Source organism: Entelurus aequoreus, linkage group LG15 (assembly GCF_033978785.1).
Source record: "Entelurus aequoreus isolate RoL-2023_Sb linkage group LG15, RoL_Eaeq_v1.1, whole genome shotgun sequence".
Taxonomy (NCBI): Eukaryota; Metazoa; Chordata; class Actinopteri; order Syngnathiformes; family Syngnathidae; genus Entelurus; species Entelurus aequoreus.
In genome coordinates, this window is record NC_084745.1 from 23,386,906 (window position 1) to 23,400,036 (window position 13,131).

The following is a 13,131-nucleotide window of genomic DNA, read 5'->3' on the forward strand; positions in this document are numbered from 1 at the left end:
GAATACACCTGAATAATTAAAAAAAACTATAATAACTATAATAATTTGACAAAAAAATATGTCTACAAAAATTCGGTGCAGAAAAATTCACTGTAGACATATTGGTTGTTCAAAACTCAAGATTCACCTTTTTATTCAATGCAATTGAATTGAAACAAAAATCAGTTCGCAAAATTTAAACGCTAAAATTCAATTATTTCGTCATAAAGACACCAATTAACCTTCATAAGTGGTTGTCTTATATGTTTTACAAATGTTTTTTTTCATTTAATTAAACTACGCTTAAACGGAATGAAGCGCCAATGTGTTGCATTCACTGCCTGCCAGCCACAGCAGCTCAACAGGCAACAAAGGAAGAGGCCGTGAGCTCCTCAAGTGTGCTAACCTATTGTCACTCACAAAGGTGTCAATTTATTCGGGAGTGTGTCGGACTAGCTTCATCTTTTAAACAAGTACCGACCCTGAAGATGTAAACGCGGACGCTTTCCCTTATCACTCGAAGGCAGAACAACGGCAAGGTAACGTTACATGTTTGCGACAACAACTAGGTAGCTAACGCTAACGTTAGCTAAGCTACCTGTCGTTATCCGGCAAAGCTAAGAGACCGAGCCTTTTTATGTACCCTTACATACGGATTCGGGTTTATTTATCACCACCGCGGGCTCGGGAGATATTGTGGGGATATTTGAAAACGCAAGCCGTTTAGGTTAATCATGGACTCTGTGAGCAGACTTGCTAGCATTATAGCTACCATGCTACCTTGTGTCGTATGAGCTGTGTGGTGTATTGACACGTTTTATTCAGCAACCAAGCAATGTTTTTGTTTTCCTCATTTTGATTAAGCTGCCTTATTGTTATTTAATTACCACACTCAATATGTCATGTGTGACTTAGCTAAATGCGTAGGCCGTGCTAGGCTAGGCTAGTTTCTAGTTCCACAATAGGCACTGTCAATGGGCATGGTTGTAAAAACTACTCGCTGTTATTTCGCGTTATTAACGCACTGTGATAAGATGGTAGGTTTAATAAGCAAGTTATAACACTATTCTAACAATATTCCCTTTGTTTGTTTTTAATAGCATCCAACGATAGGTGGTGTAAGTGGAACTTGACCCCTCCAGGCAAGTCGAGTCACCATTTCCCTGCTCATAATGGTGAGTAATCAGCCAGGAGATATCTAATTTTTTTCCAGCGCCAAGTCCTTATGTTGATGTTAAATAGTTTGGAGTGAGTCTGAGCATGTAGATTACATTTAATTGCTAAATACAAATGAATGGATGGACATATATCTCAATAGGGGTGTAACGATTAATTGATGTATCGATTTATATTTATTACATTTAACTACATTGATCTGTGCTTGGCTAGTTTGCCTAATGGAAGATAAGTTGAGATTCAAGATTGTTTAAAAAAATAATTGATACATTTTATCAATATTAAAAAAAGGAAAACATTGGATTTAAGAATGGCAGACTTTCTATGAAGTTTAGCACCTTAAATGATAGGGACGTTAACCAGTAAGTCTGCTTACTCGTCTGCAGTGTCATCAAAACTAAAATGGCACATGGCGACAGTGGTTCGAGAAAAGTCATCACAAATGCAAAAGATAATCTTTAATTACCACATAAAAACTGTCAGTTACAGCACGAGTGCAAAAGCCACAACATAATAACATAAAGCCACAACTCAACTTTAAGTCACAAAGGAGCAAGTTACGGTGATGCACCTACTTCTGGAACACAACAACTGGCAGGCATGGGAAAGTAATTTCGTCAGAAAAAAATTAATACATGAGATGGATCAAGGAGGCTATGGAAGGAAGAAAGCGGCCAACACCATCAACATGGATTAGGGGGCGTACATGCTTCTGCACAGCTGGGATGCTGTTCTTCATCTTCGATTTCAGGGCGGACAACAGATACTGTGTGGCCAGGTCGGGGAATATTATTTAGCAGGTAAATCTACGGTTAGGATGTCGGTTATTGTAGTTTTATTGAAAATTGCCTAAATATTGAGAATGAGAGCAGGAAATGTTTCCTCCTAAAATGTTGGTTGCACTTTATTCAAATAAGATGTTAATGCATTTGCCACTAATTGTTGTTTACTTACTTTTTTGTAAATTAAATTCCCTTACAAGAAATAACAGGAATATAGGAAACTTCATACAGTATGCAGTGTTCAGTAGCCAACACCTTGAGGGTTCCAGGTTCCATCCCCACTTTCGTTCCTAGTGACTGCTTGTGTCCTTTGGCAAAACATTTTACCCACCTTCTCCCAGTGCCACCCGCACTGGTTTGAATGTATCTTTAAGATGTAGATCATGGGTTTCACTATGTCAAGGGTTTTGAGTCTCCAACATTGAGATCAATGAAGTGCAAACTTAAAATTTCTGTCTTGAATAAAATACTTCTGTATATGAATATGTAGTTTTATAAATTGTATCCATTAAAATAGTCAAGTAAAACATTGAGGACTTTAGTTTGTTTCAGGAAGTGGATAAACAAAGGCTTTTTCATTCACACATTTTGGCGGTGTGCAGAGCAACTGCTTTAGTGATTGCTCTGTGCATTGTGCTTCTTTCTCATCATACATAGTATCATCATACATAACTTGGGCAAATGAATCCACCATAGCTCTTTGTTTGGTTGATGGTCTTGTTTGCCTCGTAAAGAGTTGCATTTCGGCTTGGGGTTCAGGTGCTGGAATAAATGTATTGTGCTGCCTTTTTTAGATAAACTTTGCCATATGCAGTCATTTGTTCCACGCCTGTTGCTGCAAAACTAAAGTACTGACAACACTTTTCTTTGGAACAAAGGTCTCGCTCTCGTTAGCACTAGCATAAACTGTTTGGCTAGTGCCCCTAAGGAAGTAAGCTATGGAAGGTCTGTGGCAAGAGTAGAAAAAAAAAAGAAAAGAAAAAAAAAAAAAAAAAAGTGACAATATATTAATAAAATCGATATATCACAAACACCTAATATCCCATATTTATTTCAGAGTCACACTGGTTTATTTGTGATTTTTTTTGTTAAAATGTAACTGAATCGATTTCAACTCATTGAATCGTTTGGGATTGTATAGTTCTAAAAAAAAGTACTGTATTTTCCGCACCATAAGCCGCACCTAAAAACCACAATTTTTCTCAAAAGCTGACAGTGCGGCTAATAACCCGGTGCGCCTTATATATGGATTAATATTAATATTTATTTTCATAAAGTTTAGGTCTCGCAACTACGGTAAACAGCCACCATCTTTTTTCACCGTAGAAGAGGAAGCACTTCTTCTTCTACGGTAAGCAACCGCTCCATAGAAGAGGAAGCGCTTCTTCTTCTACTGTAAGCAACAGCCAAGGTGAGCACCTGCCCCCGTAGAAGAAGAAGCGCGCGGATATTACGTTTCATTTCATTTGTGTGTTTCTGTAAAGACCACAAAATGTCTCCTACTAAGAGACACGCGTACAAGGTTCCACTGACTTTTGATATTCAACGGGAACACGTACGGTGAATATTCGCACCACAGGCAATGAGAAGTCGTCCTTCACCGTGAGCTAGCTAGCTTGCCATGCTAACGGCCAGAAACTTTCACCCACGGTAATATTCAAAAGGAAGACCTTGCCAAAAGAGAACTTTCCAGCCGGCGTCATCATAAAAGCTAACTCGAAGGGATGGATGGATGAAGAAAAGATGAGCGAAGACACCGGGTGACTTTTTTCACGCAGCTATGTCCCTGTTGATCTACGACTGCATGCGCGTCCACTTCACAGATGGTGCCAAAAAACAAGTGAAGCACACCGAAGAAGAATAATTCGATGGATTTGTGGATGAGTAATAACTTCAGAAAGTGAGCTTTAAATGTTTATTTTGTGTGTTGTGTGACACTAACGTATGAGCAACGTTGAGTTATTGATGTTGCTATTGCTCTGCACTATTTTGAGTGTTACTATTTTTGTGATTGCACATTTGCACATTACATTTTGGGAGTGAACAGAATTGTTAGAACGCTGGTTTGTAATATATTAAAGTTTGACTGACCTATCTGACTGTTTTGTTGACATTCCCTTTAGCGTAGCGTAGGTGTGGCTAATAGCACGGGGCGGCTAATAGGTAAACAAAGTTTTGAAATATGCCGTTCATTGAACGTGCGGCTAATAACACGGGGCGCCTTATGGTGCGGAAAATACGGTATCTGAATTGTATCGGCAACTACAAATTCTGAATCAAATCGTTGTAAAAACGAATCGTTACACCCCTAAATCTTATATTTAGAATGTGTTGAGTAAGCACATGCGAACATTGGATAAATGTGTGTTAAAAACATAAAATAGCGGTATTGAATATCCACATCCTTATTAAAGCTGTTTTTATAGACTTCTCTGTGGGCTGCAAAAACATCAGCTTGATCAGCAAGCTGTCGCTATGTAAACAAAGTACCAAAAATCTGTGTGCAATATATGTGTTACACTTGAATCCCATCAGTTTGGATATCATAGGATTTATAATTACTATGTGTGTTTGTGCGTATATGATACTGCATCATAAATCTTCAGTTTGGACAAATTAAAAAATGTTTGGGTCAAAAGGTCAATCATATCGAATTGCATGAGAGGGAAAAAACTAAATGTCCAGAAGGGTACAATGTGGTCAGCTTCAACCGTTCATTTATACTGTAAGAATGTTTCACTGTCTGCATTTTTTTTCTTTTTGAAGGGTTTAGGTGCTCCACTATATGCATGACTTTTGTGCGACCTGATGGGAGGATACTGTGGATAGTACTTTCATCAGGAAACAAGAAGAAACATCTCATGCCCCCGCTTTGGAGGAGGGCCCCATCAGAATGAAGAAGATCAGCCTGAAGACCATTCGGAAGTCCCTGAGCATAAAGGGCAAAGAGGAGGGCGACTTTGTCATGCTCCAACAGCCCGCAGTGACCACAGAGTTCTCTAAGGACGAGTCACTTTTTGGTGGCTGCTACACCAAAGACCTATCGGTGTGCAATCTGGGTGGCGAGGAGGACAAAAGTGTTCAGAGTAAAAACCGCTCAAAGAGCGAGACCCTGATGGGATCACTGAAGAGAAGGTTATCCGCAAAGCAGAAAGCAAAGGGAAAAGCTGGGTCCTCCATCACTGGCTCAGCGGACGATGAAGACACCTTCTCTTCCTCATCTGTGCCCATTAGCTTCAACGAGGTGAAAGCCCAGAGACCGCTGAGATCTGCATCGCTACGGAGTCACCACTACAGCCCCTCACCATGGCCTCTTCGGCCAGTCAACTCTGATGACGGCTGTATTAAGATGGAGGTCAAAGTTAAAGCCATGGTTCACTCTCCTAGCCCTAGCCCCAACTTAAATGGACTCAGAAAGGAATTCAGCAATTTTCAGATGGATGCGCTCTTTCAGGACCAAGCCGAATCCTTAAAGCAGTCCCAAAATGGTGACCTGCATTTAAATATTGATAATGACGTGCCTGTGGTGCTGGGGTTGACGCCCCAAGACTACATCCAGTACACAATGCCTTTAGATGAGGGAATGTACCCGGAAGGGTCTCACTCCTTCTGTCTGGACAGCTCCTCTCCTATGGAGATGGTGGCTGAGGCAGACATTGGGTCCCCCCTGGTGGACCAGGGACACGAGGAACATGAAATGGTGGGCTCTTTGCCTCCAGATCTTTTTATGGAAACCTCAGTTAATAGTCTTCTTATCGGTTCTGCTCGCTTAATGCTCCAAAGCTCAAGAGGAGAAGTCCCGCCTCCTCTCTCTCCCCTTTTGCCTCCCATGACCAGTAATGGACATATCCCCAGGACTTTTTCAAGCTTCAGCTCTTCAGACAGTCAAGTTGCTGAGAGAGTTAGACACCACCTCAACTTTGACCCGAATTCGGCTCCTGGGGTCAGCCGAGTGTACGATTCTGTCCAAAGCAGCGGGCCTATGGTGGTGACCAGCCTAACAGAGGAGCTGAAGAAGTTAGCGAGGCAGGGCTGGTACTGGGGCCCTATCACACGCTGGGAGGCAGAGGAAAAACTAATCAATTTAGCCGATGGCTCGTTTTTGGTCAGAGACAGTTCGGACGACAGGTACTTGCTCAGCCTGAGTTTCAGGTCCCAGGGCAAAACGCTTCACACCCGCATCGAACACTCTAATGGACGCTTTAGCTTTTATGAGCAGCCGGACGTGGAGGGACACACTTCTATTGTGGACCTAATTGAACATTCTATAAAAGACTCTGAGAATGGTGCTTTTTGTTACTCAAGGTCTCGCTTACCAGGGTCTGCAACCTACCCTGTCAGACTAACTAACCCTGTATCTCGTTTTATGCAAGTGCGTTCCCTTCAGTACCTTTGTCGCTTTGTCATTAGACAATACACGAGAATAGACTTGATTCAGAAACTGCCCTTACCCAACAAGATGAAAGATTACCTGCAGGAGAAGCACTACTGAGGCCACACAGCAGTCCTGGCAGTTTTGCACTTTTGTGTTCAGTTAAGCGTACACAAGGTTTACAGACAAGTAACAATTTGAGATAATTGGTTCTACCTGGAGGCTCTGGTCTAGAGGTTGACACAACACAAACCATCACGAGTTGCCCAATGAAGAGCTGACATTAGCCATATATTACATGGAGTATTAGGAGAGGAAAAAATCATTTTCACGATTATAGATTGAAGTATAGGTTGTATTCACCTGGTGTCGCTTCCGGCTCATTAACTATGCGAGGCTCAAAGTGGTGGGTCAGCGAACGTCTGTTGTCATAGCGTTCTGGGTGGCATTTTGCCTTTCTCGAAGAATAATGCCTTATGCTTGTTATTTTCGGCTGTTGGAACTGCATAAATCGTGAAAAGGATACAAGTTTCTTCAGATTTATTGAGAGGTAATCAAAAAGGGCGAAATATGTCAAGATTTTACGAAAGATGACGAGAAAAGTTGCGTGCACTACAGTCCCGAGGGAGAAGAGACAAGAAACACATGAGTTTGCAGTAATCGCTTTGTAAAGGTTTGTTTGATATACTGTATCGTTTAGTATTTCCCATTTAATTATCATCTTGATATTATTTGTATTTTATCTTATTTTGGAGTTTTAAAAGCGCAGTTTTGCTACGAGTGTTTCGTAAACCAACTCGGTGAGCCTAAATAAAAGAGAAATCAAATGTGAGCAAAACCTAAAATTGTTAAGCTTTTACCAAAGGCAGCATTGTAAATCAAGCTTTCAGCACATACACAACGTTGAGATCTATAGTTATATTTCGATAAAGATGGTGGAAAATACACATACTTGTAACGGCGCAACGAAATTAAGGCAACAGACATGGCTGTAAACGCGACGTTAAATCATGAAATGCAACGTTACCCGAGCAAAAACAATGCATATTTTATCCAGGATAGTCTTCATAACAATTTCCTTGACTGAGCCACACACAAAGAAGTTGTAGACATCTGTGCTTTTTGAAAATGTCATGTTTTGTCGTGTAGAATGACATGTTTGTGAACGTGACCGAAGGCTAATCCTTGACATCACTCGACAAATCTTTTTTTGATAATTTACAAGGATAAATTTCATTGCATGGTTTGCATTGTTTGCTTGTATCAGCTTTTAGTGGTAAGATCAAGACCACTTGCCTACTTCGATAGTTTTCACACTGTTTGTGTGTGTGTTTGGCAAAGTAGCCATGTTGATTTTGTGGCCCACCACTTTGTTTACTTCTGTTTAAAAGTCACATTACTGAATACAACCTATATCATGATTAATTTGGTGATTTAAGGACTTTACCATTGAACCAAAACATCACTTATTGTATAACACAGGCACAACTCCCTTGAGACTGACCAATTGTGAACATTATTTATTGAACTTTCAAAAGAGCGCATGTTCAGATATTCATGTTACCCTGCGTTCGTTTTGTTAAACAGATTATTGGCAAATTGCTGTATGTATTTCCATCATGATTTAATCTGCTCAACACTGTCACGCTACAGATGACACGCTACAAATTAGTGCTTTAGTATGGTCAACTGGTAAATGCTTTGTTTCTAAGGTAGATCCAGAGAAAGCACAAAGATGTATAAGGAAAGACAAAATCAAACAGCACTGAAACATGAACATCATGCTCTGTCACAAGTGGGACATGTCCAAGTAGTCATAGTGGTCGCTGGTCCGGAATTTAGGCATACTTAAACCAACAAGGAGCTTTAAATTAGCATCTGGCTGTGTGGAAGCCATTCTATATTATGCAAGTCAAACGGTACTGATGATGCTGGATTTTTTTGTTGTTGTTTTTGGAAATAACCGTGTGTTCATACTTTGAGCTACAATTCAGTGGGAGATACTTTGCTTGCTTGGTATTCACAAAATAATATTCTGAATTTTTTTTTACGAATGCAACCATATGCTAAAGTAGTTTTTCTACTTTCATCTCCCATTTAGATTTTTGTCTTTAATTGGTACACATCAAAAAATGAGAATAATAGGTCCTTTTTTAAGTATTTAAAAAAAAATTGGGAATATCTTAAAAGCTAAACAGCAGGTAGAGTTGTTGCACTTTTTATGAGTCTTATTTGCATGTTTTGAAGGCTACAACTGTCAACCTTAGTAAGAAAAGATGTCACAGTAGAAGGTTAAACATGTTGCTATATAAGGTAAACTGCAACTTAACCTGAATCTGTATGGAAGTATTTTAGTCTCAAATGCAGGCACTGCCCTGGACCCTGATCAAATGAATCCCTCAAAATTGTTTGAGCCTTGTGTGAAAGGATTTGGTAAAGCCAGGGTTGGCTTGATGTCAAGGTCCCAGCTTATGTCAATTCCACTACAGCTGCTTAGCATCATTAGCACGATAAAAGAATACAGTTTCGCATTAGCCTGTAATTTCTTCAGAGCGGGGGTCTCACTTGTGGTTAATATATATATTACACTACAATCACACATGGGGGATCTTCTACTATGGTGAATCCTAAACAGCTGTGCTAACTCTTAACATTTAACTTTAGTAACCTCAAAACTCTCTTAGCATGCTTTGTGGCGCCTTTTTACAAATAGTTGCTCAAAGTACATGTTGAGTTAACATAGTGTATGAATTATCTACCCGTTGCATTGAGATGGTTATAAGGTTTTCTTCTTTTGACTATGTTGAGTAATTATCTCCTGCTGTTCCCTAATGGCTACTGTTGGCCTAATCAAAGAGCAACTTTAAGGAAGCTGAAGTGTCTGACCATCCTCTGGCAAACTCAACAGTGTCAAAATATGAATTTTACTCAAGGTCTCCAGTAGCTCAGGGTCACTAGCTGCTGGTAGAAGTAGTTGAAAAATGTAGTCATGTGGCTAAAATGTAATTCTGAAGTGAACACAGTACTTTATGCGGCCCAACCTCTCACCCAGACCTTACCTCCAGCAGCCCCCAGGGTAAATTGAGTTTGAGACCCCTGCTCTAAAGTAAAGGGAAAAGCACATACTTCACTACACAAGTGCTTTATATGGATACCTTGATAGGAATTGTTTTTCACAATATTTATGTGCATCTCTTTTGACACTAGTGTCCTTAAAAGTACATGGAGACAGACCCTCAGACTAGTTTGGTAGGCCGTTTGCGCATAGTTCTAGTTAGTTGAAAACTTTGGTATCTGAGGACCAGGAGTTGAATGGTGTTGCACGTTAAAAACCTTTCCAAGGTTTGAGTTGTATAGCAATTAGGGATGTAACAATAAAAATATGTATTTTCATGTTTATTGGGACTTAAATTATCACAGTTATCATTATCGCGGTATTCTTGAATGTGCTCAAAAATACTTATATACACATAAAATCTTTAGATTTTTTAAATGGCTAAAATAAATAGACCCACTGTTAGAAAGTCCACAATTTGTAATGTTATTGTTTCTTATATTTCACTGATAACTGTTTTAGTGGGCGTTTTGGTGTCGTACTCTGGTTACTGGTCCTTGAACGCACCGTAAAAACATCTCAATGTCATATTCCTTTTGAGTAAACTCCGATCACTCGACGAGCACAGCTTTTAGCCTTAATGTGCACAATTGAATAGCTTAGTTGCTCAGACAGTATTGTGTTTTTACAAGTTTAGATTGGAGTATGTAATGTTTTAATGAGGAACGACATTAATGTCGCTAATTCATGTTAGCTTTTAAGCTAGCGCCAGTTTGTCTAAGTTTATCAAAGTGCGGCTATCAAAATTTAAAGCGATATTACTAACCGTCGAGAGTTTTACCACAGTTAGCATTAATACAGTTTATTGTTACATCCCTAATAGCAATGAAGGATCTAGGTAATGCTAAACTATACTACAGATGTTTTCTTTCTGTTAAACAAGAGTTGGACATTCTGCATGAACGTTTTTTTGGAATCTATTTTATTTTTATTGACTTTTGCCATCTTGGGGGATTGAGGCTACATGAAAAGAATGAAATAGAATTAGGAAAACCAACTACATTTGAAGAAATACATTTTTTTGCACTTGGATACTCTTCTTATACATCCTGCCGAGAACGGTCCGTCCGCATGATAGCCATTTTTCTTTTTACCATCGATGCTAACTGATTTGTTTGGTGTCGTGTGTGTCCGACATAGAGGGTGATACACCAGCATCCTGTCCAGGAAGGAGCTCATGAATGTGGATGTGATTGAAATGTGAACTTAAGATGTTTTTTTTTTTAAACTGTTTTTTTAAATGTAATACTGTTATGATTTGCAATTAATTGTTTATTCATTGTAAAGCATTAACGACTTCAATGTCCGATTCCACAATGCTTGATCTGGCCGCTGACACGTTTTGAATTAGCCTTTATACACTAAAGCATCACTGCTTTTCCGTGCATCTCAATGAAGGGTATTGTTTACAACAATATATTTTGGAAATGCCTGTCCCTTTCCTGTTTTGTTGACCTCTCACATGAATATATATTGGTACAAGACTTTGTCATGTGTTTTACACATTTGTGCTGCTTACAGAAATGATTGCCTTTCTTGTATTTAACAAAATGGGAACTCGAATGTCGCCAATTTTAATGTATGTACACACGATGACTTGTGTTGTCGTTTTGGGAGAGCAACACAAATTGGCAATTTGTTAACTATAGTTCAGTTCAAAAGAGCATTAGGAGTGATTAGTAAACACTCTAGAACATGGGTGTCAAACTCTGGCCCGCCGTGTAATTTCACTTGGCCCTTGAGGTGATATCAAATTAATACTAGAGCCTGCCCGCCGATTATATACAGCGGCGGTGCCGCGGTAACACCACATTCACCGCTAATTCTCATGCTTGCCAACCCTCCCGGGAGACTCTCAAATTTCAGTGCCCCTCCCGAACATACTTGCCAACCCTCCCGAATTTTCCGGGAGACTCCCGAATTTCAGTGCCTCTCCCGAAAATCTCCCGGGACAACCATTCTCCCGATTTCTAGCCGGACTTAAGGCACGCCCCCTCCAGGTCCGTGCGGACCTGAGTGAGGACAGCCTGTCGTCACGTCCGCTCTTTACTTCATACTTCAGAACCGACTCCCACACTTGCCGTCAGGGTGCGCAATACAACGTAAACGTTGGCCAACCAAAAAGTTACTTTTTGGTTGGCCAACGGTTTACGTTGTATTGCACACCCTGACGACAAGTGTGGGAGTCTGTTCTGAAGTATGAAGTAAAAAGACGTAACTTCATCACCTTGCCTGGTTATTGACTCCAACCCAGAATATTACACTGCACACACCTATGCTCCTTCAAAGGCTGTGCTACTGGCTGCAAATCATTGCACTTTCAAATACAACAATGAGTAGAGAGGAGTGTTATGTGTGTATATGTGTAAATAAATGAACACTGAAATTCAAGTATTTATTTTATATATATATATATATATATATATATATATATATATATATATATATATATATATATATATATATATATATATATATATATATATATAATATATGTATATAATATATATATATAAATAAGAAGTACTTGAATTTAAGTCAATTCTAGCTATAAATATACTCCTACCCCTTAACCCCGCCCACTCTGTATTTGAGTTTGACTCCCCTGCTCTAGAATTACTAGTTCAAAGCGGTTAACATCGGCTGTCAACTTTCCAAAGTAGATGGTCTTTTGTATTTTTTTTTTTTTAATCAGTGATTTATTGCACATTTTGGATACAGTTTTAAGAGTTTTGTATCTGCCTATTATAAATTATAAATAAAAAAAACTATATTCAAAAAAGTATTTATTTGGTTTCCAGTGCTTTTCTTTTGACTTCAATCACAAATAGGGAAATTAAGTGCTGTCGTTACTGCTAGAAACAATTTCATTGTTTTAGTAGTGTTATGGTTGAGTAACTTCTAATAAATATTGGGGTCACAGTAAAAAAAAAAAAAACATTTTGGGTGAAACTTTTTTTCGTAAATTAATTTTATTCTGGTAAAAGTAAGGCTTATTTTCCTAAACTGATATTCTAATTTTAGTTTTGAAATCCTCATTATGTAGGTCACAGTATTCCTATAAAATTACAACTTATTTTTGTCGTAGTGATATTTCTCATGTTGCTCCTCAAACACATCTGAAATATTGGCATGACATGCCATTCAAGATTCTGCCTCCAAATTTGGTATTTATTACTATTTTATTGGAAATTCACCTTGAAGAAGTCACAGGAAGTGACCACTTCATTGATCTATCGTGGGGAAGTGTCAAAATTCTCTGTTGGAAACGATTTCACCAAACAATGGATCAGCCATATAAAACAGGCATTCAAGACACCTGATATTTAGCGGAATTTCGCTATTCTTCTGGCCTATTGATTCTCAAACTGTAATGGTACACGGGCTCCATCTGGTGGTACGCTAAAGAATCACTTAATATAGCCATGTTTACATGCCGATACAGCACTTTTGGAGGTATTTGTACTGGAGAGTAGTATGCTTGTACGTACAGCTCTGATACCATACTAAGTATATTGTAAGAAATACGACCGATTTAGCGCACAGAAGCCAATAAGTCCACTAGCATGCTAATGTTGCAACACGGAAATTACTATTTCACCTCTTCTCCACCGGAAACAAAGGACCAAAGCACCAATGGAAGATTCAAGACTGCGCTACAAAGCAAACATGTCGGCGGTATGGCAATATTACAAACTCAAGCAGCC

At 39.1% G+C, this 13,131-nt stretch overlaps 1 protein-coding gene across 1 annotated transcript; it reads left to right on the forward strand.

Moving 5' to 3' along the window:
* Positions 1 to 331: 331 nt before the first annotated feature.
* LOC133629946 (suppressor of cytokine signaling 6) lies at positions 332 to 11,836 on the forward strand. Its single transcript, XM_062021087.1, has 3 exons — positions 332 to 518; positions 1,080 to 1,154; positions 4,704 to 11,836. Exon 3 carries the CDS (start codon positions 4,831 to 4,833, stop codon positions 6,427 to 6,429), a length of 1,599 nt encoding a protein of 532 aa, XP_061877071.1. The 5' UTR covers positions 332 to 518; positions 1,080 to 1,154; positions 4,704 to 4,830; the 3' UTR covers positions 6,430 to 11,836.
* Positions 11,837 to 13,131: the final 1,295 nt, after the last annotated feature.

Coding starts and splice junctions, on each gene's coding strand:
- LOC133629946 (XM_062021087.1), top strand. CDS start 4,831: ATGAAGAAGATCAGCCTGAAGACCATTCGGAAGTCCCTGAGCATAAAG.